This window comes from Dicentrarchus labrax, unplaced genomic scaffold, assembly GCF_905237075.1.
Source record: "Dicentrarchus labrax unplaced genomic scaffold, dlabrax2021, whole genome shotgun sequence".
Lineage (NCBI taxonomy): Eukaryota > Metazoa > Chordata > Actinopteri > Moronidae > Dicentrarchus > Dicentrarchus labrax.
The window spans coordinates 3,339,339-3,364,798 of record NW_026136723.1 but is presented as its reverse complement, the minus strand read 5'-3'; the positions used below and the strand labels follow the sequence as shown (position 1 = coordinate 3,364,798).

The 25,460-nt window shown below is 44.2% G+C and overlaps 1 protein-coding gene across 16 annotated transcripts in view; it reads left to right on the top strand.

Moving 5' to 3' along the window:
- rims2b (regulating synaptic membrane exocytosis 2b) overlaps window positions 1-25,460 on the top strand; it is a 47,116-nt gene that overhangs the window by 20,396 nt on the left and 1,260 nt on the right. For 3 of the 16 annotated variants that reach the window (XM_051390586.1, XM_051390597.1, XM_051390601.1), the window contains 31 exons: window positions 1,031-1,095; window positions 2,174-2,293; window positions 2,384-2,483; window positions 3,234-3,357; window positions 3,487-3,533; window positions 3,704-3,792; window positions 3,885-3,920; window positions 8,203-8,333; window positions 8,506-8,677; window positions 9,035-9,194; window positions 9,324-9,347; window positions 12,437-12,505; window positions 13,600-13,735; window positions 14,230-14,337; window positions 15,304-15,354; window positions 15,443-15,511; window positions 15,697-15,756; window positions 16,162-16,329; window positions 17,078-17,181; window positions 17,913-17,945; window positions 18,716-19,264; window positions 19,429-19,470; window positions 19,988-20,026; window positions 21,273-21,299; window positions 23,259-23,281; window positions 23,382-23,473; window positions 24,050-24,190; window positions 24,319-24,506; window positions 24,642-24,777; window positions 24,905-25,017; window positions 25,277-25,378. In XM_051390586.1, coding sequence (XP_051246546.1) covers window positions 1,031-1,095; window positions 2,174-2,293; window positions 2,384-2,483; window positions 3,234-3,357; window positions 3,487-3,533; window positions 3,704-3,792; window positions 3,885-3,920; window positions 8,203-8,333; window positions 8,506-8,677; window positions 9,035-9,194; window positions 9,324-9,347; window positions 12,437-12,505; window positions 13,600-13,735; window positions 14,230-14,337; window positions 15,304-15,354; window positions 15,443-15,511; window positions 15,697-15,756; window positions 16,162-16,329; window positions 17,078-17,181; window positions 17,913-17,945; window positions 18,716-19,264; window positions 19,429-19,470; window positions 19,988-20,026; window positions 21,273-21,299; window positions 23,259-23,281; window positions 23,382-23,473; window positions 24,050-24,190; window positions 24,319-24,506; window positions 24,642-24,777; window positions 24,905-25,017; window positions 25,277-25,378 — 3,318 coding nt within the window. Of the gene's footprint in view, window positions 1-1,030; window positions 1,096-2,173; window positions 2,294-2,383; window positions 2,484-3,233; window positions 3,358-3,486; window positions 3,534-3,703; window positions 3,793-3,884; window positions 3,921-8,202; window positions 8,334-8,505; window positions 8,678-9,034; window positions 9,195-9,323; window positions 9,348-12,436; window positions 12,506-13,599; window positions 13,736-14,229; window positions 14,338-15,303; window positions 15,355-15,442; window positions 15,512-15,696; window positions 15,757-16,161; window positions 16,330-17,077; window positions 17,206-17,912; window positions 17,946-18,715; window positions 19,265-19,428; window positions 19,471-19,987; window positions 20,027-21,272; window positions 21,300-23,258; window positions 23,282-23,381; window positions 23,474-24,049; window positions 24,191-24,318; window positions 24,507-24,641; window positions 24,778-24,904; window positions 25,018-25,276; window positions 25,379-25,460 lie in introns of all 16 variants that reach the window. The other 13 variants (XM_051390589.1, XM_051390602.1, XM_051390587.1 and 10 more) reach the window with 12 other exon arrangements.

Sequence of the window (25,460 nt, the reverse complement as noted above, 5' to 3'; positions counted from 1 at the left end):
ATGGTGGTCTGTTGGGTCTCTGTAATTAATGTTAAGAGTTGGTCTAGACCTGCTCTATTTGAAAGTGTCCTGAGATAACTTCTGTTATGATTGGCGCTATACAAATAAAATTGAATTGAATTGAATTGATTGAATTGAAAATTGTTCTTCCTGTCCAGGGTTCTCTGGTTGTTCTTCCTGTCCAGGGTTCTCTGGTTGTTCTTCCTGTTCAGGGTTCTCTGGTTATTCTTCCTGTTCAGGGTTCTCTGGTTGTTCTTCCTGTCCAGGGTTCTCTGGTTGTTCTTCCTGTCCAGGGTTACATTTTTCAATTCAATTCAATTTTATTTGTATAGCGCCAATTCATAACAGTTATCTCAGGATACTTTTCAAATAGAGCAGGTCTAGACCGAACTCCTTATAACATTATTTACAGAGACCCAACAGTACCACCATGAGCAAGACCTTGGAGACAAGGGCAAGGAAAAACTGCCTGTTAAGAGGCAGAAACCTAGGACAGATCCTTCGGCTCTAGGTGGGTGGTCGTCTGTCTCGACCAGTTGGGGTGAGAGAGAGAGAGACAGAGAGACAGAGACAGAGACAGAGAGAGAGGGTTCTCTGGTTGTTCTTCCCGTTCAGGGTTCTGCTGTTGTTCTTTCTGTCCAGGGTTCTCTGGTTGTTCTTCCTGTCCAGGTTTCTGATGTTGTTCCTTCTGTCTAGAGTTCTGCTGATGTTCTTGCCGTCCAGGGTTCTGCTGTTGTTCTTCCTGTCCAGGGTTCTGCTGTTGTTCCTCCTGTTCAGGGTTGTCTGGTCGTTCTTCCTGTTCAGGGTTCTGCTGTTGTTCCTTTTATCCAAGGTTCTGCTGCTGTTCCTTCTGTCCAGGGTTCTCTGGTTGTTCTTCCTGTTGTTCTTCCTGTCCAGGGTTCTACTGTTGTTCCTCCTGTTCAGGGTTCTCTGGTTGTTAATGAAAGTTCTCACTGTGAAATAAGTTTCTACTTTGAAACTACATTCATCAGTGTTTGACCTCTGACCTGTCTTTTCTCCTGGTTGCTAGGAGACATGGACGGCCAATGGTGGGATCATGGTTCCTGGCACGGCGAGCCTGCACCCATGTCTATGGTATGAGCAAAAAAAGAAACTTCCAATCGAACAAGTCACCGTAAATAAAAGAAACTGTGGGTCGTAATGTTGAAATGAAGTGACCATCAGCATCCCGAGGAGTTGCTGAACGTGTACATGTGTCATTTGTGTGGATAAAGTTAAAACGCCAAATGTCTGTTTGATTCGAGAGTTACATCTGTACAACCAGCACACATCCTCCTATGTTTTGGTTACAAATTATGACTGCAGATGGAAATTTGTGGGAATGAGAGCTGAAGTTGAAGAGAAATGTTATCGTTAGAGAGTAGAGAAAACCCTTTCCAGAAGCCTACAATTAATATTAATATAGAGAGCAGCTGTCAGTTGAGCTCAAACAGCAGAACTTTAATTATAAAATCTGTCAGTTGACAATTTGGATTGTAATAAAATACATAAAATATTAAATAAGAACTCATATTTTATTAATAATGTAATTAATAAAGTAAGGTGGAGTGAGGATGCAGTCAGCGGTGTGAGTAGGCTCGTTGGAGATGAACTGCGTCTGGAAAGTGGACGAGATCAGTAGTTTTTAGACCACGTTTAGATCTATAAATAAACTTTATTATTATCTGTTTGTAACAGATTAAACCTTCATTGTACAACATGACACACAAACAGCTACAGTCTACAGTTAAATATTAGAATCACACAGAAAATCAGGAAAACGTGATGTTTGTGTTCAAAACTGAGAGCCAATCAGCTCTTTGATCAGGAGCCAGGAGTTTTCCATCGTGCTCTGGGTTTTGCAGTCGGTGGAGAGCAGCTGCGGAGCCTGTTCTCATTTGATCTTGAGAGGTTATCGTTATCAAAGGCTGTCCGGCCCTTGGCCCCTCCCAACTCTCAGGTACCCACCAATCAGCAGCCTGCAGTTCCTCTAATGTCCACTAGAGGCTCCAGCAGTGAGTCAGTCTCCATAAGGCTCCATATTCAAACTTTCCCCTTTACATGCGGTTAAAGATTAAAGTTAGCAGAATTAAGGGCGTGGCTGCTTTGAGTGACAGGTGGGTGTTTTCAGTATATCCTCTGAACCATAGCAACCATATGTTTTTACCATCAGCAACCAGTCACATGGCAACCGTCCAAGGATGGAGAGCGTCTGATTGGTCGAATTCTGCTGAATAAGAGGATGAAGGATGGAACAGTTCCTGCGGATACGGGAGCGCTGCTGGGACTCAAGGTGACGCTCTTCTTCTTCTTCTTCTTCTCCTCCTTCTCCTCCTCTTCCTTCTCCTCCTCCTCTCTGTGCTGATGGGCATTGTGTTTTCAGGTTGTTGGGGGAAAGATGACGGAATCCGGTCGTCTGTGTGCATTCATCACTAAAGTGAAGAGAGGAAGTCTGGCTGACACTGTGGGACACCTGAGACCAGGTAAACAAACACACCTGAGACCAGGTAAACAAACACACCTGAGACCAGGTAAACAGACACACCTGAGACAGTGGATAAAATGAAATATCGTAAATAATAGAAGCTGTACAGTACATATAATATAAACATTGATCTCACATAATATTCTAGTTATTGTGGTAGAGGGTTTTTATGGCCCAGCCTCTACAGTCAGTAAAGGGTTGACCCGTTTTATGGAGCTGCTCAGTGGTACCTGTGAGATAATGCCGAGTTTTTACAGTTTGAGGATGTTTTATGATGTCTTTGATTAACAAGGTTGTGCCTATTTCCAGTTCAATAGTATTAATCTTGGAGCTAAAAGGTTTATGAACCTGACCACGGTCAAGGTGTCCTTCTCCAGCACCCCAAACACAGCCATCACCGGGTCCTCCCAAGCGATTTCAGAAAATCTATGGATATATTTAGACATATAGTTATAGATGTATGATATTACGGCACCCAAAATGCTGTCTTATTTGAGTCCAGAATTTAAGGGACGGTTTTATCACACAGTTGGGGTTAGTAAATTCCAGGAAGGGAAGAGAATGAGAGTGCACCAGGAGGACAAGAGACCTGCTCAGTCTGCAACCAGGCAGGTTGATCATAACTTCAGTCTTTGTGCTAAGCTGACTTATGTTCCAGAAAGTTCAAATTATATACTGTTCTGTTTGATATTGTCCCCATTAGATGTTAGAACACAGATGTTCTCACAGATTCAGTCTCTTCCCTCAGGTGATCAGGTTCTGGAGTGGAACGGTCGGGTTCTCCAGGGAGCCACGTTCAATGAGGTTTACAACATCATCCTGGAGTCCAAACCAGAACCCCAGGTGGAGCTGGTGGTGTGCCGCCCGATCGGGTAGACATACATATATTATAGATGTATTGATCTTTACATTGATTAAAGTTACAAGCTTTTGATCCACAGAGAACCTGAAGTTCTGTTAGAACATTCTGTTGATTGTTTTTTGTAAATTTTGTTCCTCAGAGATGTTTCCAGAGTGGCAGACAGTACCCACGTCCAACTGGACTCCAGTGAGTTCCTTACACAACAAAACCACCACAGAGAGACAATCTGAATGTAGGAGGGCTCTGTCCAGGACTTTGTTTTCTCTGTCCACACTGTCCACACTGACGGTTCCAGTGTGACAGGAAGTAGAACCCTGTTTGTTATAAATGACGTGTTCTCTACGTTCTGTGTTCAGGTTCCAGTTCCTTCGACTCTCAGAAAGTCGGTCCGTCCATTTCCGTCACGTCCCCCATGAGCCCTACCGTTCTGTCTGGACAGGTCTCTGTAAGTTCACCCAGCATGCACTGCACTGCCACACCCCAAAGCCAATCAGTCAGTAACCGCTGTTTCCATGGTGATGTGTGTGTGTGTTTCAGACTGTTAACAGGCGTCCTCTGGTTCCCAGAATCCAGGTAACTGTAGACGTAGAGAGGAGTGAGACATCTGTTGGTTCCACCCATATTTGTTTGGTTGTTTGTAGTTTCTAGTTCCCGGTTGCCCTTCCCACCAGCTGTTCCCACACAACCAGTAACATAGTGGAGTACAAGTATAAAGTAGAACAGGATTCTCCTTCTGTTCCACAGAGCTCTGCTGCTCTTTTGGGCACATCTATTCTTGTTGTTCTTCTGGTTCTGAGAGGTTGCTGTTCAATTCAGTTTTATTTGTAAAGAATTCATAGCAGTCATTATCTCAGGAAACTTTTCAAAGAGATATATAACATTATTTACAGAGACCCAACAGTTCCTACCATGAGCAAGACCTTGATGACAGCGGCAAGGAAAAACTTCCTTTTAAGAGGCAGAAACCTTGGACAGACCCTGAGAGAGAGGGGAGTGAGGGGAAGAGAGAGAAAGACAGCGAGAGACAGAGAGACATAGAGAGAGACAGAGATTTTTTATTTTTTATTTTCAAAACCTCTTTATTTGCTTAACACAATCTGTAAATACAATAACATTGCATTTTCAAAACGAAAATATAAAGTTAATAAGATGAAAATGAATGAATAGATAAACAACAACAAAACATAAATTAACTCAAAACAAGTCCAAATATCAACTCATTCTTTACAACAGAACATAAAACATTGTTAAGGCTCCATATGTTTGAGAACTCTTCCACATTATTTGTGGTTCTGTAAAAACTGAAGTCGACATGTAATCTGGCCTTCACCATTCTAAGAAACAACGTAGGTGCATCAACATCTAAAGAATTTTCCAACTTATTCCTTCTACTGAGGTAGATCGCCATTTTAGCTTGGCCCAAAATAAAGTTCAACAACTGACATTTCAGTCTCCTCTTCTGTGAGTAAGTAGAACCTAAAATGAACATTTCCATAGAAAAAGTGTCTCTGAGCATCCTGAACATTCAGTGCAACAGCTGAAACAAGGAGTCCAGCCTGCCACAGTCCATGAAGCAGTGAAACACCGTCTCTCTCTGCAAGCAGAAAGGACACTTCTCACTTACATTTGGGTTGATCACAGAAACAAAAGCATTCACAACTACAATCCCGTGAAGAATTCTCCACTGCAGATCTCCAACCCTTTTAGTTAATGGTGGTTTATAGAGTACTCTCCACGCAGGTCTGACCTCACCATTAAGCCCTAGATGAGCTCTCCAAGGGGTGTCAGTTCGACCGCTGAGCTTGTCCTTGTTGAACCAACAGTTTGTACATAGTTTTTCCTGTCATAACATTTAACCTGTTAGGTGGAGTGTTGCTGGACTCCAGCAGTCGACCAGTGCAGTCTTTAAAATCAGGAACAAGTGTCAGTGCAGGGAAGGGATCATCGATGTTTGGCTGACTGTGTCCGTTACAGTGAGCTGTTAACAAGGAGAGTTCAGCCCGTGTCAGCTCACACCTCCAGGCGTTGAGCACTTGGGTTATGAACCTGACAGACCTGACTCCCACACAGGAGGCCAGAGCTGCAGCGTTGATCAGTCGTGGTCCGCATAGTTACACCATGTGTCCCAGGGTGATGACCCTCGCCGAGCGAAGCAGCTGCAGCACAGAAGGTCCTGCTGTGCACTCTACGTTGAAGCGGGTCCCATGCACCACTGGCTCTTTCAAAAGCCAAAACAAGGAAACACAGACTCTGCTTGTTGAACAACCCCCACACAGTAAACAGTCCATTATAAAACTTTGGAAGGTTGCACAGTTTGTGAGCACTCAGGTCCATCAGAAACGGAGAGTCAGTGAGATCAAAACCTCCGGGCTGGAGGTTGGTCTCAGTATGGCTCGGGCTATGGGCCTCCAGATGAGGTCTGCTGGACCGGCGAGTAGCCTCTGGATGAACCGGTACCTTAAAAGGAGTGCTTAACCCACCGTTAATCTTTAGTACACTCTTAATGTCACTGTACAAGACCTGGATCTTGGCTATGAGACCAGAGTTGAACCCAAACGCATTCAGTGTCTGCCACAAGTACTGATGTTCAACTCGGTCAAAATGTCCCGAATTTGAGAAACATGGTCAGATACCAGCCTGCTGGGTACACAATAGGTTTGGTCAATTGGAATGATATGCTCCATCACTTTTCTCAGACTCATGGCCAACACCTTGGACAAGATTTTATAGTCCGTGCAGAGCAGAGCTACTGGCTGCCAGTTCTTTATCAGCTGTAGATCCCCTTTCTTGGGGAGGAGGGTGAGGACCGCTCTTCTGCAGCTCAGAGGTAACCGTCCTTTGTTGAAACTGTCTCTGAGAACAAGTAACAAGTCTTGGCCAATGACAGGCCAGAAAACTTTATAAAAACAGGAAGACCATCAATCCCTGGAGCTTTCAGCTTCCAGGCTCTGCAGCGCCGCAGCTAATTCGTCCGCAGAGATCTGTGCGTCCAGCTCAGCGTTGGCATGTCCCTTGTGACATTGAGAGTGTACTGTAGGCACAGATGTTTTATTTTACCCTTCCCTATATCCCACCACTGTTGTAACGAAGTGTATTCAGATTTTGTCTCTGTGTAGTTTTTCCAAAACAAAATTAAAGCATTCCTAAAAACATTATTGTATAATACCTAAATAATTTCTTCAGTAACACAAGAACTGGGTAAAAAGCTTCTAGAAAACAGGACAGCAACTCCTCCACTGTTACTGCTCTTATGGCTGAGGAAGACTTCTCCATCCCACCCCCTCCTCCATGCAGGTTCATTCTCAGCTGTGCTGTGAGTCTCTTGCAAAAAAATTACATCTAATTTTCTAACCGTGAACAAACTGAATAGAGAAGCTCTCTTTACGTCCTCTCTGGCACCATTAATGTTTGAAGAGCCCAGCTTTATGTCACACATTGTGATGGAAAGACTGCATCCAAACAAGGCAGAGAGGAACACGCAGAAAGAAGGAGGACAGCAGTGAAAAAACTCATTCATGAGCAATTTGCGACTGAACTCTTAACACCAGCTTTTTGATGCGAAACACCTCTTGGTCAGTAAACGGCTGCTGGCCTGCGTTTTTTGAGAAATATTTAACTGAGTCAAGGAACAGCTGTAGATCTGGGAAGAACTCCTCCACTTTAACTAGTCTCACACCTTTTGTGTCCTGTAAGAACGAGCAGATTCTGGTGAAGGAGTAAACACTGCACCTCCAGCTGTGAGCTCCCAGTGAGATCACCTTCACTGTCCTGTGTGCTCACCAGACTGTCCTCTGGCTGAGAGGAGGAGCACGCCGGGGTTATCTTTGACACTTTAGAAGCCTGTGCACTGTTGGGTTTGCTTTCTGAACTTTTTCTTTTGGTTGACAGTTTGGAAACGTCATCAACAATCATAACTTCCTCATCATATAACACAGACTCTGCCACTCGGGTCACGGTGTGACTGATATTTACCTGCAGGTCTGCTACTGTCTGCTCACCTTCCTGACTCGTCAGACCCTCCATGACCTCGTCCTGATCACTGTCAGCATTGTTTTCCCTCTGAGGATCCTGCGTGTTCCCCTCCGGCTCTCCGGACACGAACGAATCAAGTGCCCCTCAGTTCCTCTCCAGCAGCTGATTTACTTTGTCTGTGCTGTCCAGAAAAACCACCACTGCGCTGTTCATTCTGGACGCAGACTTAACACTTTCATAGCCCACCACCTCACCTACAGCCAGGCTGCACTCCTCCACTGAGCAGCCCACAGCCGGAGACAGTTTGATGGTGTGTCGGCGCGTCAGCTTGTGCAAGCCGGAGCCTCCAGCTGCCGCCATGCTGAGCAGCCACGCTGCCTCCGCAAACACACAAACACAACTCCTCTAAACAACACAACAACAACAACTACACTGACTGTCAAACGAGGAGAAAAATAAAGCAAAAAAGAGTCAGAAAACTCAAAACCACCACGACATACTCACTCGCACTCACCACTCCTACTCCCAGCATGCACTCTGACAGAGAGAGAGACAGAGAGAGAGAGAGAGACAGACAGAGAGACAGAGCGAGAGAGAGACAGACAGAGAGAGACAGAGAGAGCGGGAGAGGAAGAGAGGAGCTCAGTGCATCATGGGAAATCCCCTGATAGTCTAGGCCTATAGCAACATAACCACGGGATGGTTCAGGACTCACCTGAGCCAGCCCTAACTATTATTTACTAGTATTCAGGATTCTACGTTTGTTCCGTTATGCTCTGATATTGGGTACTGCCTCTTTCTGTAGGGAGTTTTTTCTGTAAATCTTTGGGGTTTCACAGGGTTCTACTACTGTTGTTGTCTTGGGTTACTCTGTTGTTTACAGGTGAAGCTGTGGTACGATAAAGTCGGTCATCAGCTGATCGTCACTGTTCTTGGAGCCAAAGAACTTCCTGTCCGAGACGATGGACGGCCGAGGAATCCGTACGTCAAGATCTACTTCCTGCCAGACAGAAGGTAACAGGCGAACCATTCAGGTTCTAGGTGATGATTAGAACGTTTGTTGGTTATGTGATATATCTAAAGATATTGTTCTCAGCTGTCTCAGCTGTGTTTTCTGATCTGTGAGGTTCTGTTGTAGAACCTGTAGAACCTTTGGTCTGGTTTATGCTCTGTCATTGTCTCACAGTGATAAGAGTAAGCGGAGAACAAAGACGGTGAAGAAGTCGGTAGAACCTCGGTGGAACCAGACCTTCATGTACTCTCCAGTCCATCGGCGGGAGTTCAGAGAGCGGATGTTGGAGCTGACGGTCTGGGATCAGGCCCGAGTCCGAGAGGAGGAAAGCCAGTTCCTGGGAGAGGTCAGAACACCTAAAGAACACAGAACACATAGAAGGAAGTCAAACCGTCTACAACTAGAACATTTTTACTCCCAATTTCTACTAATAGGAACTTACAGTCATTTTTCACAGTGGCCATTTTGACATTATATAGTTGGGTAGACTAAGCAAAATCTCAACAACAACAACAAATGTGTGACAAGACTTCATCGACACCTCTAGTGTTTGTCTTTACTCAGATATAGGGCTGTAAATAAACTGTCTGTCTATGTCTGTCTGTCTGTATGTTTGTCTGTCTGTCTGTCTGTCTGCCTGTCTGTCTGCCTGTCTGCCTGCCTGCCTGTCTGTCTGTCTGTCTGTCTGTCTGTCTGTCTATAGGTGTTGATAGAGTTGGACTCGGCTCTGTTGGACGATCAGCCTCACTGGTACAAACTGCAGCTCCATGATGTTTCTTCTCTGCCACTGCCCAACGCCTCCCCCTACCTGCAGCGGAGAGGACTGCAGCCTGAGGACTCTCCGGCTGGGAGGAGGCTGCAGAGTGAGACACACACACACTGATAACACACATACAACAGTCTGGTTGCCTTCATCATCTTGTTTTGAATTTATTCTGCCTTCTTCGTCTTTTGTTGATTTTGTTTTACTTTTCTCCCATGATGCTTGCCAGACAAAGGTCCTTATTGTAACTCAGGTAATAATGGCTGTGTGTGTGTGTGTGTGTGTGTGTGTGTGTGTGTGTGTGTGTGTGTGTGTGTGTGTGTGTGTGCGTGTGTGTAGCTTTCTCCCATCTGTTGCTGTTTTATTAATAAATCATTTAGACTGAAACATCTGCAGACAGTTTTAATAAACATCTGTTTTATATCATGTTCCTCAGAGGTTCCAGGAGGCTTTAGGAGACTTACACACATATACATATTTTACAGGTTCTTTAGTATCACTATATTAAAGTATAATAATCAGATGTTTCTGTGATTTAATGTCAATACATGGATCAGAAAGATGCTGTAATAATGACATCATGGTGGCAATTTGTAAAAGTCTGTCTTTCTGCAAGACGACAAGCAAACAACTTTTAAAATGCTTGTTTTCTGAATGGAGTTTGGTTGATCAGGGCTATGCTAACTTAGTCCATAGTAAAGTAAAACTGACAGCTGGAATCAGTAACAGACACATATACTTAGGGGTGTAACGGTATTTGTATTCATCCCGAACCGTCACGGTACGGGCGTCACGGTTCGGTGCACGCAGTCATACGACGAATACGTCTGAGTGAGTTTAAAAAAAAGTCGAGTCCTCACTTTAATCCATGTCGGTAATGAGCCTAAAAGCTGCCAGAAACAGTCATTACAGAAGAAGAAGAAGTAGTTACAAAAAAGGACGAAGAAGAAAAGTGATGGAAAGTGTGGAGTTGGAGGAGCCGCCAGCTTCATTTAAATCAGCTGTTTGGAGCACTTTGGCTTCCTAGAGCAATATAATGGTGATGGCACGCGAGTGGTGGACCGGACAAAGACTTTCTGCCGGCGATGTTTCACGGAGGTGCGGTATGTTGCTGGCAACACCTCAAACATGCTAACCCACATAAGACGGCATCACCCCAACATATCTGTCACTGGTGCGAGGAAAAAAACGTCTTTGGTGCAACAACTTATCCCCGCTGCTTTTAAGCCATCTCTTGACATTAACACTGACAGGGCCAAAAACATCACAGAAGCAATTGGCGTATACATATCAACATCTATGCGCCCATATGCCATAGTAGAGGAGCCCGGCTTCAAGTATTTATTGCTTGACCCACGCTACAGTGTCCCAACCCGTGCGCACATCAGCCAGTCTGTGGTCCCTGCCACAAACAATAGTTTTATCTGCTCTAAATTAGAGCAGATAAAACTATTCATTTCAATATGACAAATAGCATGAACCAACGTATTTCTATCATCTATAGCCAAAGCTGACAATAAAATGAGAAATAATATTTTTTGTGAAAATATCCTAGTATTTACTATAAAAGATAGTATCACTGCATTATCATGTATTAATAAAATACATAACACCAATGCACACAATTTATTTGATGCCCATGTGTATAATGCATTATAATGTATTTGCATTATTCTGTGCAATTAATAATTATAGGTATAAATAGTCACAAATATTCATAATGTTTTATTACAATAATCTTTTATATGTGATTTTTGAAAAAAAATTTCCCTTTGTACCGAACCGTGACCCCCATACCGAGGTACGTACCGAACCGTGACTTGTGTGTACCGTTACACCCCTACATATACTACACATAAGTAGTATCGTGCAAAAAGAGTCCTTGAGAATCCTCAAATAGGTTCTTGGGTTTCTCAAGAGGCTTGCAGTTGTCTTCAAGGATGTCTTAGAGGGTTCCCAGCAGTCCTTCTAAAAATCCCTTCAGATGCTTGATGGTGTTTTAGGGTCCTATGGTTGTAGCGCTCCTTAAATATTTCTTGCTGTCTCCGTGGTCTTTTAAAGGTTGTTGCAGTTTCAGGGTTCTTTAAGAGAGGGTCGCAGAGGTCCTTGATGGGAATTCCAGGAATTCTTTTTCATCACTTCTTGGGGGGATTTTACAGATTTTGGTGGAGGTGATGTCCTTGATGGGGGTCTCTAATGTGAAGAATCCACAAGAGGTTCTAGGATTTCACTAGCCTTCAGGCCCTGAAGGTCTTTGAGAGGTTGAGGAGATGTCAGGGATCATTTAGAGGGTCTGGATAGGGGTTCTAGGAATAATTGCACGGTATTGAAGGTGATTGGTGCCATTCCAACTGCAACTCTAAGTATTATTAGAAGGTTCTAGAAGTTCTAGTTGTAGGGGGGCCCAGAGTCCTTCAGAAGGATTTATGTCTTTAATGAAGTCCCAGAAGTCCTTCATGGAGGATCCCAAGACCTATTGATAGTTTCACCGGTCCTTCTGAGGATTCTAGAAATGAGTGTGGAGGGTCTGCGGATCCATGGCTCAGTGATCTTTAGACTGCTCAAGAATCATCAAGAACATTCTGGGATTCCTCTATGGGGTTCTAAGGCTGTCCTGGGGATCTTTGAAAGGTTCATAGTCTATTACCCAGATGTAGAGTTGTTCTGACACAATACAAGTGTTGGGAATTCTTTTGATGCTGCCTAAAATGTGGTATTGGATATTGGTGAGTACAGGGGTCTGTGCACTGAGCCGATAACACAGAATTTATTATCCTGAAACAGAACCCTGCTACATCCCAGCAGCAGAAGTCATGATCCACCCTACTCTGACTCTGACAGGGTTTAATCTGAGCCAGGACATATAGCTACAGCAATCATACAGGATGAATAGTATACACTTGTTAAACAATATTATACATTTATTTCATATAACGTACTTTTATTGGATCGATACTCGGTATCAGCCGATACAAAAACTTCAGGTATAGGAACAGCTCTACTCAGATGGTCTCTGTGGTCTTAATAAGGGTTTTAGGAATACTTTCAGGGGTTCCAAAGTTGTTGGTACCATTTCAACAATCTTTAAGGAACTCCATGACTCCTGAGAGGGTTCTAGAGGTGGTAAAGGGGGACCGGTAGTCCTCGAGGTGTTTTCAAGGATCTCAGAAAGGTTTCAGGATATGGCTCAGACTGTAAAGCTGTCCTTTAGTGTTCATGTGTTTCTCTGTTCTGTTTCTGTTTCTGTCAGATTAGTTGACCTTCCTGTGGAGGATTAAAGGGGAGCTGCTTACAGGCTTAAACATCCTCCCTTCCTCCCTCCCTCCCTCTCTATTTGTGCAGGGTCTCAGAGGATCAGTGACAGTGAGTTTTCAGATTACGACTGTGAAGACGGCATCGGGGTGATATCAGGTGAACTCCACGTCCCATCATGGGATTTATTTCAAACTAATATCTGTAAGATCTGGTTCTGGTTCAGTCTCACTGTGGTATGGACAGCTGTACAATGTTCTGATCAAATTACTTATGATCAAAAACTAGCAAGTCAACAACTTTGCCAAACAGCCAAACATCAACATAGTAAGCAGCTAACATTACTGACTAGTCCAACTGCAAGAAGACCAGCTCGCCGTCTGTCTGCAGCCTTTTATTTTACCAAGCTCTCTTTATCCAACTACTAACAGCCAGTCCCACATTCACCCTCTGCTTTTCTCTTCTTCCTCCGTCAGCGTCCTCTGAACTCTCTGAGACTCTAACATTAACTCTGTCAATAGAGGCTGCCGAGCCTGCTTACTTCACCACTGTCCATCCCAGGGTTCATGGTTACTTAATTTGTACCCGAAGGTAGATTTGGTTTTTAGTAAAGAAAGGCAATCCTCTTAACATAAATATAGAAACAACAAACAACTCAATAGACAAACATAAGAATAATAATAAATGATAAAGGTCCAGGCTGTAAAAATCAGGACTTACAAAGAGAGATCAATAAATAACCACTGGAATATATAAGATAAAACGTCTGCCTTGTTCTACATGTTGGGACAATAAACCTCCACCTAGAAGGAGGTAGGCCTGAAAACATCCTCCTCCTGGCAGTCCAAAGCTCCTGTGCTAGCAGAGTAAACACTAGCCCTCCCCCGGTGCTCTGAGCACACAGTACCGGGTGTCCAGGGCAGTGCGGCTAAGCTAACTAGCTAACTAACAGCAGTAAATCACAGAGAGTTGAACCTGAGCAGCCGGAGGACGTCAGAGGGAAAACCAGGAAATATTTTCTCCATAAAATATGATCCAGTTTCACCATAATCACTGACATAGTTGGTGGTGTTTGACTGTAAAGTGTTACGCTCCTGTGCCGACCTATAGACCAAAGTTATACAGTGCAAGAACAGGAGAACGAGGAGCCATTGACCCTGTTCCAGTCAATGAAACATCAACAGGATTCTGTTATTGTAAAGTTACATAATGTTCCTTTAATGAGCACACTGACTTTCTCTTTCTGTGTCCAGACTACAGACAGAATGGGCGGGACTTCCACAGCTCCACCCTCTCAGTGCCGGAGCAGGTGATGTCGTCCAATCACTGCTCTCGATCCGATGTGGTCAGGATGAGGTCCAGGTCACCAAGCCAGCCGCCTCCTCAGAGGTAACCAGCTGCGATTATTTATGTCTTTATGATGATGTGACATGAGTCTGCCTTGTTGAACTGCCAGAGGCCCAGAACGAACAAACCAAACACTGGATTTAGACTGGATCTGTTTTATGGTCTATTTTACTCTAAATGGGACCATCATTTACTAAATGAACATCATGCTGTATGGAAGAAGACTGAAACTAGAGGAGCTGCCCCCTGCTGGCCATTAGAGATAATGCAGGTTTAGTCAGTGGTTGTAATCTGCAACTTCACCATTAGATGTAACTGAGTCCTGTAGATCAAAGATTATTTATTCAGTATTCTTTTATTTGGTTTAAATGAGTTTCAGCTGTTTTCTACTGAACTTTATTGGTTTTAAACTGATGAGCATTCAGTGTCCGGACAGTCAATCAGCCTCCTGAAAAGCCTCACCTTCATTTTACACCTCTCACTCTCTCTTCACCCCTCACCCGTTGACCTCTGACCCTTTGACCTCTGGTTGCCAGTGGTAACCCTCTGTACCCGTTGTACCGAGAGGACGCAGTGCGGCTGCTGCGGGGCTCCAGACTGAGCCGAGCATACTCTGACGCCGGCCAGTACAGCAGCCTGGACAGGTAACTAGTTACTACTGGTCATAGTAATTCAATTCAGTTCAATTTTATTTGTATAGCACCAATTCATAACAGACATTATCTCAGGACACTTTTCTAATAGAGAAGTTCTAGACCGAACTCCTTATAACATTATTTATTTTAGACCCAACAGTTTCCACCATGAGCAAGACCTTGGTGACAGCGGCAAGGAAAAACTGCCTTTTAAGAGGCAGAAACCTCGGACAGACCGCAGCTCTAGATGGGTGGGAGAGAGAGAGAGAGAAAGAGAGAGAGAGAGATACAGAGAGACAGAGAAAGATAGAGACAGAGAAAGAGAGAGAGAGAGACAGACAGAGAGACAGACTGACAGACAGAGAGAGAGATACAGAGAAAGAGAGAAAGACAGAGAGAGAGACAGAGAACTGTCCTGAGATAACTTCTGTTATGAATTGGTGCTATACAAATAAAACTGAATTTAATTGAATTTAATAGTACTACGTGTAGTATAGATTGTAGTCCTGGTTGTAGTAGAGATTGTAGTACTAGTTGTAGTAGAGATTGTAGTACTGGTTGTAGTAGAGATTGTAGTACTGGTTGTAGTAGAGATTGTAGTACTGGTTGTAGAAGAGATTGTGGTACTGGTTGTAGTGGAGATTGTAGTACTGGTTGTAGTAGAGATTGTAGTACTAGTTGTAGTAGAAATTGTAGTACTGGTTGTAGTAGAGATTGTAGAAGAGATTGTAGTACTGGTTGTAGTAGAGATTGTAGTACTGGTTGTAGTAGAGATTGTAGCACTAGTTGTAGTAGAGATTGTAGTACTGGTTGTAGTAGAGATTGTAGTACTAGTTGTAGTAGAGATTGTAGTACTGGTTGTAGAAGAGATTGTAGTACTGGTTGTAGAAGAGATTGTAGTACTGGTTGTAGTAGAGATTGTAGTACTGGTTTTAGTAGAGATTGTAGTACTGACTGTGTTTTCTGTGTATTCAGGAGGTCACTGAGGAGAATGTCTGTTGCCAACTCTCTCGATTCCCACGACAGGTACTTTAACTGTAGTAGGAGTACACAGTAGCAGTAGTGGAAGTACTTGGAGTATAGGTACTCACCTGTGTGTTTTTCTGTGTGAAAGATACTTTAATGGTCCAAACCAAATGCTCTGGACAAACCACATGATGAATGGGAGCTGTGAGGACTACAGGTAAGCCCCAGCGCTTATGGGTAATGTAGTGTTAGAGGAGGACATCCTGCCAGTCAGAGTTCACAGGGGGAATGGCCGGTATAGGTGTCCTTCAAAGGACTGTCCTTTGAAGGACACCTGTACAGGTATGTTCTGGGATCAAAGGTCAATAAGGATTTTTCATTCATTGTGTTTCTGTTCTTCAGTCAGGATTTCATTCCTGATTTCCCCTACGAACCCGACACCTACGACGAGGAACTGCTAAGGTAAACAGACAGACACAGACAGACACAGACAGACAGGCAGACAGACGGACAGGTGTAGATTTAGAGGACATTAGCAGTTCTTCAGTCCGTCCTAACCAGAGACCTTTCTCAGCAGTTAAATTTGTATATGACATCACCAAAAAACCAGCTGAGGTTCAAACTCTGTTGAGACAGGTTTTAGACTTCCCCTCATCTCACTTCCATCGTCCTTTGCTATGTCTCTCCTCCCACTGAGGCCTGATGGGAAATGTAGTGCCAGATACCAGGTTTTCCAATCTTCAATGCCTTACACTTCCTGTTTCATTTCCTCAAAGCTCTCCACAGGTACGGCCAGCTGACAATCGTCACGGCTAACTAACCCCTCCCGCAGGTGCAGTGGTTGACGGTTCTCATGGTGATGTACAGGTACAGTCGGGGGATTGACCGACGGGATTACTACAGTCGCTCTCGGTCAGCTGACCAGCGAGCGATGGTGGACCGACCTGTCTGTACACGCTCCCACTCCACCGACCGAGCTGACTCTGCCCACCTGAGGTCCGGACATTCTGCCCCCCCCTCCCCTGCCCCAACCAGGTGACCCGCAGCCAACCAATCAGAGAGCAGTTCTGTATCCGAAGCATGACGTCTGTCTCAATATTGACCAAACCCCTTTTCTTTCCTGCTTCCTGCTTGGCTCACTGTGACATCACACTACTTCCTGTTGTTTTTTCGTGCAGTTTTTCAGTTCTGACCGTCATTTTGTCTCCTGTTCTGACTCAATTTATCTCACAACAGGCACAACTTTATTTGTTTGTTGTTTGATGGTTGTTTATTTCCATGTTGATTTTTTTGCGGTTTATTTGTTGGCTGTGTTGCATGAGCTCTTGAAGCGTTTTTGTTTTTTTCTGAAACAGATTTATTTAGTTTCATCCAACCGATCTTTGGTGGCACACTGATACTACTGCAGTACACTGATATTACTGCGGTGCACGGGTAGTACTGCAGTAGACTGATAGTACCGCAGTTAACTGTGAGAGTACCGCGGTACACTGTTAGAGTACTGCAGTACACTGTGAGAGTACTGTTACAGGTAATGTAAAGACTGTAACTATGGAGACCTGTGATCAATGCATTGATAGATTGATTGTATTCACTCTCTTGAGTCATTAGCCACTAGCCTTTTGTTAGCTAACGTAGTGTAGCTGAGCTAAAGCACAAATCGACATAATCTTCCATTATAAATGACTGCGACCACTTTGACCCCAGCCTTTGACATTGCAGTTGCTGCCTTGCTTCCCTCTGTGCAGGTTTAAAGTTTGTTCCTTTTGTTTTTTTCCAACAGGGTCAACCCGCGATCAGCTCAGACGAGTCCATCAGGAACGCCGGATTGCAGTCGCAGAGGTCGCCAGCTGCCCATCATCCCTCCAAAAGGAGCTCCGGACAGAAGTACGTCTGTTAGTTACCTGTCAGGTGACCAACAAACCAACCAATAAGCTATTTGTTTTATACTTCTTGAAACCGGAGATTACAGAGTGTAGTTTGGATCACCAAAGTCACACAATAACACAAACTAAGTGATGGAGGCAGCAGTACACAAGAAACCGGTAAATTACTGTTTTTAAGAGTGGTTGGTGGCTTTGAAGAGGGACATTTTATGACTTTAGTTGAAAAAGTTTTTCAGTTGAAAATGTTTCCTTTTCATAACATCAGAATCAACATATGTTGTGATTTTCTCACTAATATGGTTTAAAGTAGCACAGCACAGACTTTCCTCCGTCTCATCATTCTGCTATCACTTGCTGTCCTCCAGCTTAATTTTACCTTACTGCAAATAAAACATTCTAAACGTGAGGAAACCTGTGATGGATTCAGCCATCGTGATCCCAGAAATCAATGAGTGATGAGGTTTTTGGCTCACATTGTTTGACAGGTTATTTGAAGTGAGGATTTTAGATCTGTATGCAGATATCAGGGACTGAATGAAGCTAGCACATCTAGTTTTAATATCTGGATAATATCTCAGACAGTCTGCTGTTGGATTTGTTGAGTCTTTACTGTGACATACAGCAGTGTATCGTCAGCATAAAGATTGATAGAAATACCTCTGAATCACATGAGCGCCTGGAACTAAAGTGGACACCGGGGGTGGTGGTGTAACAGTGGGTTTTGTCTTTCAGATGGAGGAGAACCCTTTGACACTGTGCAGACAGGTACAGACTGTAACACCTGAGTGGTTTACCTGCCAGCTTTTAACTAGAACAGTTCTTCCTTGTTGTAGTAGAAAGGGGAGAATGTTGTTATAGTTTGTCTTGTACATGTTTGATATCAAACAGGGATGTGTTAAAGAAATTAAAAACTTAAAAAAAGTTCATTCTTACTCTGTCTCAGAGAGACAACAATGTAGAAATGTCAGTAACTCCAGAATCCAACCTGCAGTAAGTACAGTTGCTGCGCTCTCCCTTGTCTCAGAGCTTCGGCTGCAGTTACTGCACTTTAGTGTTTGTAAATCCTGAATTCTAGACAGTTTCAGGACAATGTGGGAATTAAAAAAAAGGGAATCTGAAGGCCTGCCCTTTTGCAAACAGTTTCCAATAACGACTTCCCACATGGTTCTGTGTAACAAACCAAATTTCAGATGTTTTTGGACGATCAAAAGGAATTGACCTTCAGGTCCAGTCTAGTTCTTCCAGTTATCCTGGACACAGGCTTCCAGCTACCTGCTCTTGAACAGTTGCAAGAGGTCGTTCTGGAAGGTGACAGGAAGTGTTCAGAAATTCAGAGACGAGGCCTGAAACACGTTCCTTCTGATCCTTCAGGTTCCTCCTCTGAGACTTCATTCTTGTTATTTCTCGGAATTTCTGACGACAAACTGTTTAACCAGTAACAGTAGAAGTAGAAACTGGTCATGTGACCATTCATCATCTCATTGTCTGTTTTCATTCATCTGATCATCTGTTGTTTTTCATGTCATTTCTATCAGTTCTTACCACGCCCACAACAGGAGTGCCAACTATAGCCCCTCCAACTCTGCACCACCAGGCCCCTCCCACTGCACACAAACAAGCCCCTCCCCCTGTCAATAATCAACCGCCTCCTCTTATACGCATTCAAGGCCCACCTCCTACACCTGCACCAGCATCTGCACCAGCTCCTGTCCAAGCCCTGTACTCAGCACCTGCCCAAGCCCCACCCCCAGCACCTGTCCAACCCCCGCCCCCAGCTCCAGCACCTGTCCAACCCCCACCCCCAGCTCCAGCACCTGTCCAGCCTCCGCCCCCAGCTCCAGCACCTGTCCAAGCCCTATCCATAGCCCCTGTACCTGCCCCAACAGCTTCCCAAGCCCTGCCTCCTGCTCCAACTCCTGCTCAAGCTCCGCCCCCCACCCAGGCAACAGCTCCAGTCCTGCCCGCATTCCCTGTAGTCCAATCCCAGCCACCTCCTGAACCCATCCTTCCTCCTGCACCTGCACCGACTCCTGCCCCGATACCTATCCCTGCCCCCTCCCCTGCCCCGCCTCCACAGACTCCAGGTGTGTACACCACAGATTTGATTTATCTAAACCAGTCTAGACCAGTAGAACCAGTAGCTGGTAAATACTGTCTCTCCTCCAGTATGACTTCACTCATTCATTCATCCCTGTGTTGATCTTTGTTACATACGCTGATGTTATCACATCCCACCTGTCCGTGTCAGAGCCAGACCGACGCTCAGCGACACCTGGAGGGACCAGAAAAGGCAAGTTAGAGTCTCAAGTGGATCTGATGATGTTTAGCTTATCCTTGTTAAAGTGATCAGGTGTTGTCCAGGTTGATGGTTCAGGTGTTAATGGATCAGGTGTTGATGGATCAGGTGTAGGTGGATCAGGTGTAGATGGTTCAGGTGTTGAGGGATCAGGCGTAGATGGTTCAGGTGTGCTGGATCAGGTGTAGATGGTTCAGGTGTTGATGGATCAGGTGTAGGTGGATCAGGTGTAGATGGTTCAGGTGTTGATGGATCAGGTGTAGATGGTTCAGGTGTTGATATATCAGGTGTAGGTGGATCAGGTGTAGATGGTTCAGGTGTTGGTGAATCAGGTGTAGATGGTTCAGGTGTTGATGGATCAGGTGTAGATGGTTCAGGTGTTGATGGATCAGGTGTAGGTGGATCAGGTGTAGATGGTTCATGTGTAGATGAGTACTAGGATTTAACTGGTTTGATACCCGAAGGATCCTCACTGTAGTCTGACCAATCCTGTCTCTTGGCTGTGATGCAGAGGTCACATGGGAGGACCAGCAGAAGAAAACAGCCAATGGTACGGTACTACCTATTAGCCCAACCACACACTCCCCATGTCTCTGCCACTTTAGTTACCCGTCCATTATCCTGTTAATGATTGATGTAGATTAGTTTGTTCGCTTATTAGCTAGCATTCTGCTAACATTAGCTAACTAGCTTTTGTATGTAGCTATTATTGTAGGCTAAGGAAAGGTACATTTACATAGCAGCCTAAGCATAAGTTTTAACCTTATAGCTGTGACTACATTGGTATGCTGACCCCCGGATGGATCTAAATGTACCATGAACTGGTCGATAGTCCAGTTCTAAAGTTATGAATCTGTTGACTGAAGCTTTGCTGCTAACAGCGTCTCCACTTTCCTGAAAGGTCAAAGATCAACACCAGGGTCTCACCACAAGAGCGACAAGAGGAACGTTAGTGTACAACAATGCTGACACGATTTTTAGAGCACCATCAAATCTAAAATCTAAAGTTTTGAAAGTTGGACAAAAGTCTGTCCATCTGTAAGATCTGTCAGACAGTAAATACGTCCAGCGATAGCACGACAGATCGAAACTCTCACCTGGTGAGACAGCATTTGTCTTCCATTTTTGTCCCATAAAGACAAAAATAGATTCCTGGTATTTTATAAAATATATGTATTTGAAGGTAAGCAATGTCACTTTTGTAGAATTGTCTTATTTTAATTTTAAATGGAAAATACATGTTTTTTTAAAGTTATTTTTTGGGGCCTTTTGTTGGCTTTATTGATATAGACAGCTGTAGATAGACAGGAAAGGTGGGTGGAGAGAGAGGGGATGACACACAGCAAAGGGCCGCAGGTCGGATTCAAACTCAGGCCGCTGCAGCAACTCTGTATATGGGTTGCCAGCTCTACCGACTGAGCTAACCGGGCGCCCGGAAAATACATGTTTACATTAAACCAATGTTAAGAACTGTATCAGATTGAATCATATCCAATTTTTCCGTATTAAAATGCATCTTCACTCGATTGTATCATAGGCCATCTGGATACAGATCGGATCGTATTAGAAGAGAAAGGAGCATGCCCCTAATAGTTAGCTTTCCTAACTTCTCTTTCAGTGAGAATTGTCCTTATTGACTCAAATAAAATGTTGTATGTCAATACTCAATACAAATGATCAGTAAGGTCTAATCGACCAGTATATTTATCATCTTGAAATGGTTTGTGTGATTAGATTGTCGGGTTGATCTTTTGTTTTCCATTTGTCATCCATCATCCATCCACTGTGATCTGAAGGAGAGCTATTACCAGCGAGCAGAGAAGGTGGACATTATTTCTCTCTGTTTTCATCTCATCAGCACATATTAGTTGTTTGTTTCACAGTAAATAAACTGTGAACATTTCGACCTTCCTGTTACTGGTGGTGCCAAGCACGACCCTATGGTGATATCCCTCATCGGTCTGTGGAGCTCTGGAACCTCCAGTTGGGCTTCATGGTCGTCTCCATGTTTAGCAGCCAGCGGAGGTCACGTACTGCAAGTTGAGCTGCTCTCATTAGCTGCTTGCCTGCTCACACAGGATCTGGTATTCCAGATAAACAGTAAAATGTGTTTGTGAACAGATTTGAGGAGAGAAATAGTCAACAACAGAATCTGGATCCATATCTGATCAGCACTGTTTAACAGTTTGATCTGAGTTTGGTGCGTTGACCTGGATGGACTCACTGAGAATGAGCTGTCAATCACAAGGTAGCCCTGCCCTAAAGCATACCCTGCTTTATGGTCTGTTTTACTCTAAACCATCAGTTACTGTTACTAAATGAACATCATGCTGTATGGAAGAAGACTGAAACTAGAGACTGAGACCAGAAACTCATCAGGAAACTGTTTACTCATTAATCAACTTCTCCATAAGACTCAATACTATCAGAGTGGAGCTGCCCCCTGCTGGCTGTTAAAGACACTGCAGGTTTAACACACTTCTGCTTCGGCTTCACTTAACAGACCTGGAAGTTCTGTTCATTAAATAAATTGTCTATGGGTGGCGCTGAAAGTCCCTAACTAGTGATGAATATTACATTCCATTAATGTTACACACTGGACCTTTAATAAACAAAAATTATAACTAGAATATTTGTATTTCCTTAAGAAAATACACATCTGCTGCTGCCACCGCTAACACTGCTCACAGGCTCAGCTAACCCTAACCCTAACCCTAACCCTAATTGAATACTGTGTTCAAAAGGGATAACGGTAACTGTGTGATTCCTTGTAGGAATCAGTTACTGTCAAATTATTGGACTTCACTGAAACTAAATGAAGTATAATATTAATATTAATAATATCATTGTGGTTAATATTATATTAATCGATAGACAGAACAGACCTCTGACCTGTATCTACAGCACTGACTGGTCTCGGGTTTATAAATACTTTTGTTATGTTTGATCAAACATTTTCCAAAATAGAAAATATTGTGTGTACAGTACTAAAGACATTTAGGATCACTCATCATGTGACCGATCTGAATGCAGCTAGAAACGTGATGTCTCGTATCCAAAGAAGGATGGTAGGAATTTAGCATATTTTGAAGAATATAGAGCAGAATTACATCACGGCCCACCTGCTAAGAGCTCATTCATGCTTCCTACAGTCAACAGCCACAATCATCCATCAATTTGATTAAATCCCAACCTTCCAAAAACCCTGCACTGTGTGAACCCTACTCCAGGAAGTGTAGTAGGTGTGTCAGAGCTGCCAGCGGAGTTGGTCATTTGGGGAGAGATGCCTGCTTCATCTGCTTTACCTTCGACATCCGTTTCATTGTAAAGTCCAAGTGTTGTAGCAGAGTCGGAATAATCTCCCTGTCGGAGTGTCTTCGTTAAGGACGTCTGAATAGACTTGCAGTGGGGCAAACTTTGTCATTATTCAGTGGATGGGCTGAAAACATTTCAGCTCTGTAGGACAGGTGATGTATTCAGATTTTTTAAAGTTTTACAATTCAAAACATAACCAACCATGTGATGGCACTCTTGAATACATGCTTTAATATGTAATCTCCATGGGGTACCTGTGTACCAGGTTTGATAACTTTAGCATGTTGTGTATGTGACTCCCATTGACGGACCATTAAAAAACAATGACAGTAAAATATTAATATCCCAATAACTGGCTTTATTATATCAGATAACAATGAGATCAGCTGTCAGCTGTGATGTCACTTCTGTGTTACTGTGAGCTATGACATCAGAGCGTGGTAATAACCCTCCTCTTCTGTCTGCAGGTGTGATAAAGGACCCATCGAAGGTAAACATCATCATCATCATCATCATCATCATCATCATCATATGACACATTATATCACTAATTATGTCACACTGCTCACCCCTCCTCTGTCTGTCTCCAGATGAGAGACAGTCTGTCCTTTAAATCCTCAGACAGTGATGTCAGCGACGTGTTGGCCATGTCCAGTGACATCAGAGCTGTCCGCAGGATCAGGTGAGACCAGCAGCCAATCACAGGCCGAGGATTTACACTGTACTCCAGATAGTGTGACCTTCAGTATGTTGGTGGTTACATCAGATAGCATGATATTAGAATGTTTACATTAGCATGTTGTTTGTTAGCATGATCCAGTTTATGTTTGCAGTGTTTCCTCTAGGATTTTTTTTAGCAGTGGGGGCAGGCCTGTCTGAACTCCGCCCCCCGTCACGTCACGCCGGCAAACGTTTTATGTATGAAACAGAAGTGACACTTCAAGTTGAACGTTGTCCAATTAAAACGGACAGTATGTGGAGTTAAACTGGACCGCCCCAATAACCTCTGAATAGTTCTACTTGTTGTTAAATTGCACTGTGAGTGGCAGCCAGCGGGGGGGCATTATGTCGGCACGATCATTTAAAAGGCAACCGGGACTACATTGTGCGTCTGCCACATTTCTGATACCGTGGCAGCAGAAATTTAACAGCAGCGGGCCGCCGCTCCAAATCAACATAGAGGAAACACTGGTTTGCATGTGTTAGCATGTGTCACTATCCCATCTCTATGCATGCTGTTCTCTCATTGGCTCATCAGTCGGGGGGAGGCTGTGCAGGGCCAATCCATGGAGTTGGGCTCGGGGTCGGAGGGAACACAGGAAGTGGTGGCGCAGGGCGGAGCCTCTCTGCATAAGAGTGAATCAGTGGAGGAAGCAGAGGAGGAGCCTGAGCCTTCAAAGTAAGCTATTGACCAAAGAGGCGCTCCAGACCATTCATCATATCAACAGTAGTGACACTGCCCAATTCCTCCTGCCCCGTTATGCCCCTCCTCCTCCTCAGGAGACTGACAGGTCTCTCCCCTCACAGGGCGGCGCCGGCGGCGTCTGGAGCTCCTCTCACCAAGTCGTCAAGCGTCGGAGGAGAAATCTGTTCTCTGGGGAGAAACGACGACGACGACGATGACAAAAAGCGACGCTCGAGCTTCGGCGCCAAGATGATGGGAATGGTTGGACTTGGGAAGAAGAGTCAGAGCGCCTCGCAGCTTAACCCCGAGGGTCAGAACCAGAACCTGTGATACAGAGATCTCAGCTCTGATTGGTTGATTCAGCTCGTATTCACTCTGTCTGCCTGTGTGTGTGTGTGTGTGTATGTCTGTGTCTGTCTGTCTGTCTGTCTGTCTGTCTGTGTAGAGGAGGAGAAGAAGAAGAAGGTGGTGAGACTTCCTGTCCAGAGGAGTGTAGAAACCGGTTTGGCCATCGAGTTTAAATCTCGTTTCACCCGACAGCAGAGTCGCGACCCGGATGCCGAGGAACCTATACCGGGAGCGTACGGATGAGTTTCTGCTCTGTTAAATATTATTATTATTATTATTATTATTATTATTATTCAATATTTAAGGATATTTTCTCTCTGTGATTAGTTACATTTCTTTTATTTGTCTGTGTGGATTCAGTTTGATATTCCCGGGAGTGAAGTTGGCGTCGGACAAACAGTTCACTGGATTCCTGGAGGGATTAGGCCCCGCCCAGCTGGCTGGACGACAGACTCTGGCCACGCCCCCTATGGGTAACAACCAATCAGAACTTTATTTATATTTGAGAAACTATCTGACTGTAATCTATGGCATCATATAGACCAGTTAGGAGTGGACGCCATGGTTACGTCACTGCGTAAACAAGAGACAACCCTAACCATAACGTACTGCAGCTAATGTTAGCTAACGTTAGCCAGCTAACGTTAGCTTGCCTCCTCGCTAATGTTAACCTTTACATAGACAAACAAAGTTAATAATACAAGCTCCTCTGATTGGCTGTTTGGTGGTCAGGTGACATCCAGATCGGGATGGTGTACAGGAAGGAGCGTCTGGATGTAGAGGTGATCCGAGCCAGAGGGCTTGTGGGTAAACAAGGCAACAAGAACACACCAGGTACAAATACACACACTGATACACACACACTGATGCAGTATTGATGATGCAGTATTGACGAAGCAGTATTGATGATGCAGTA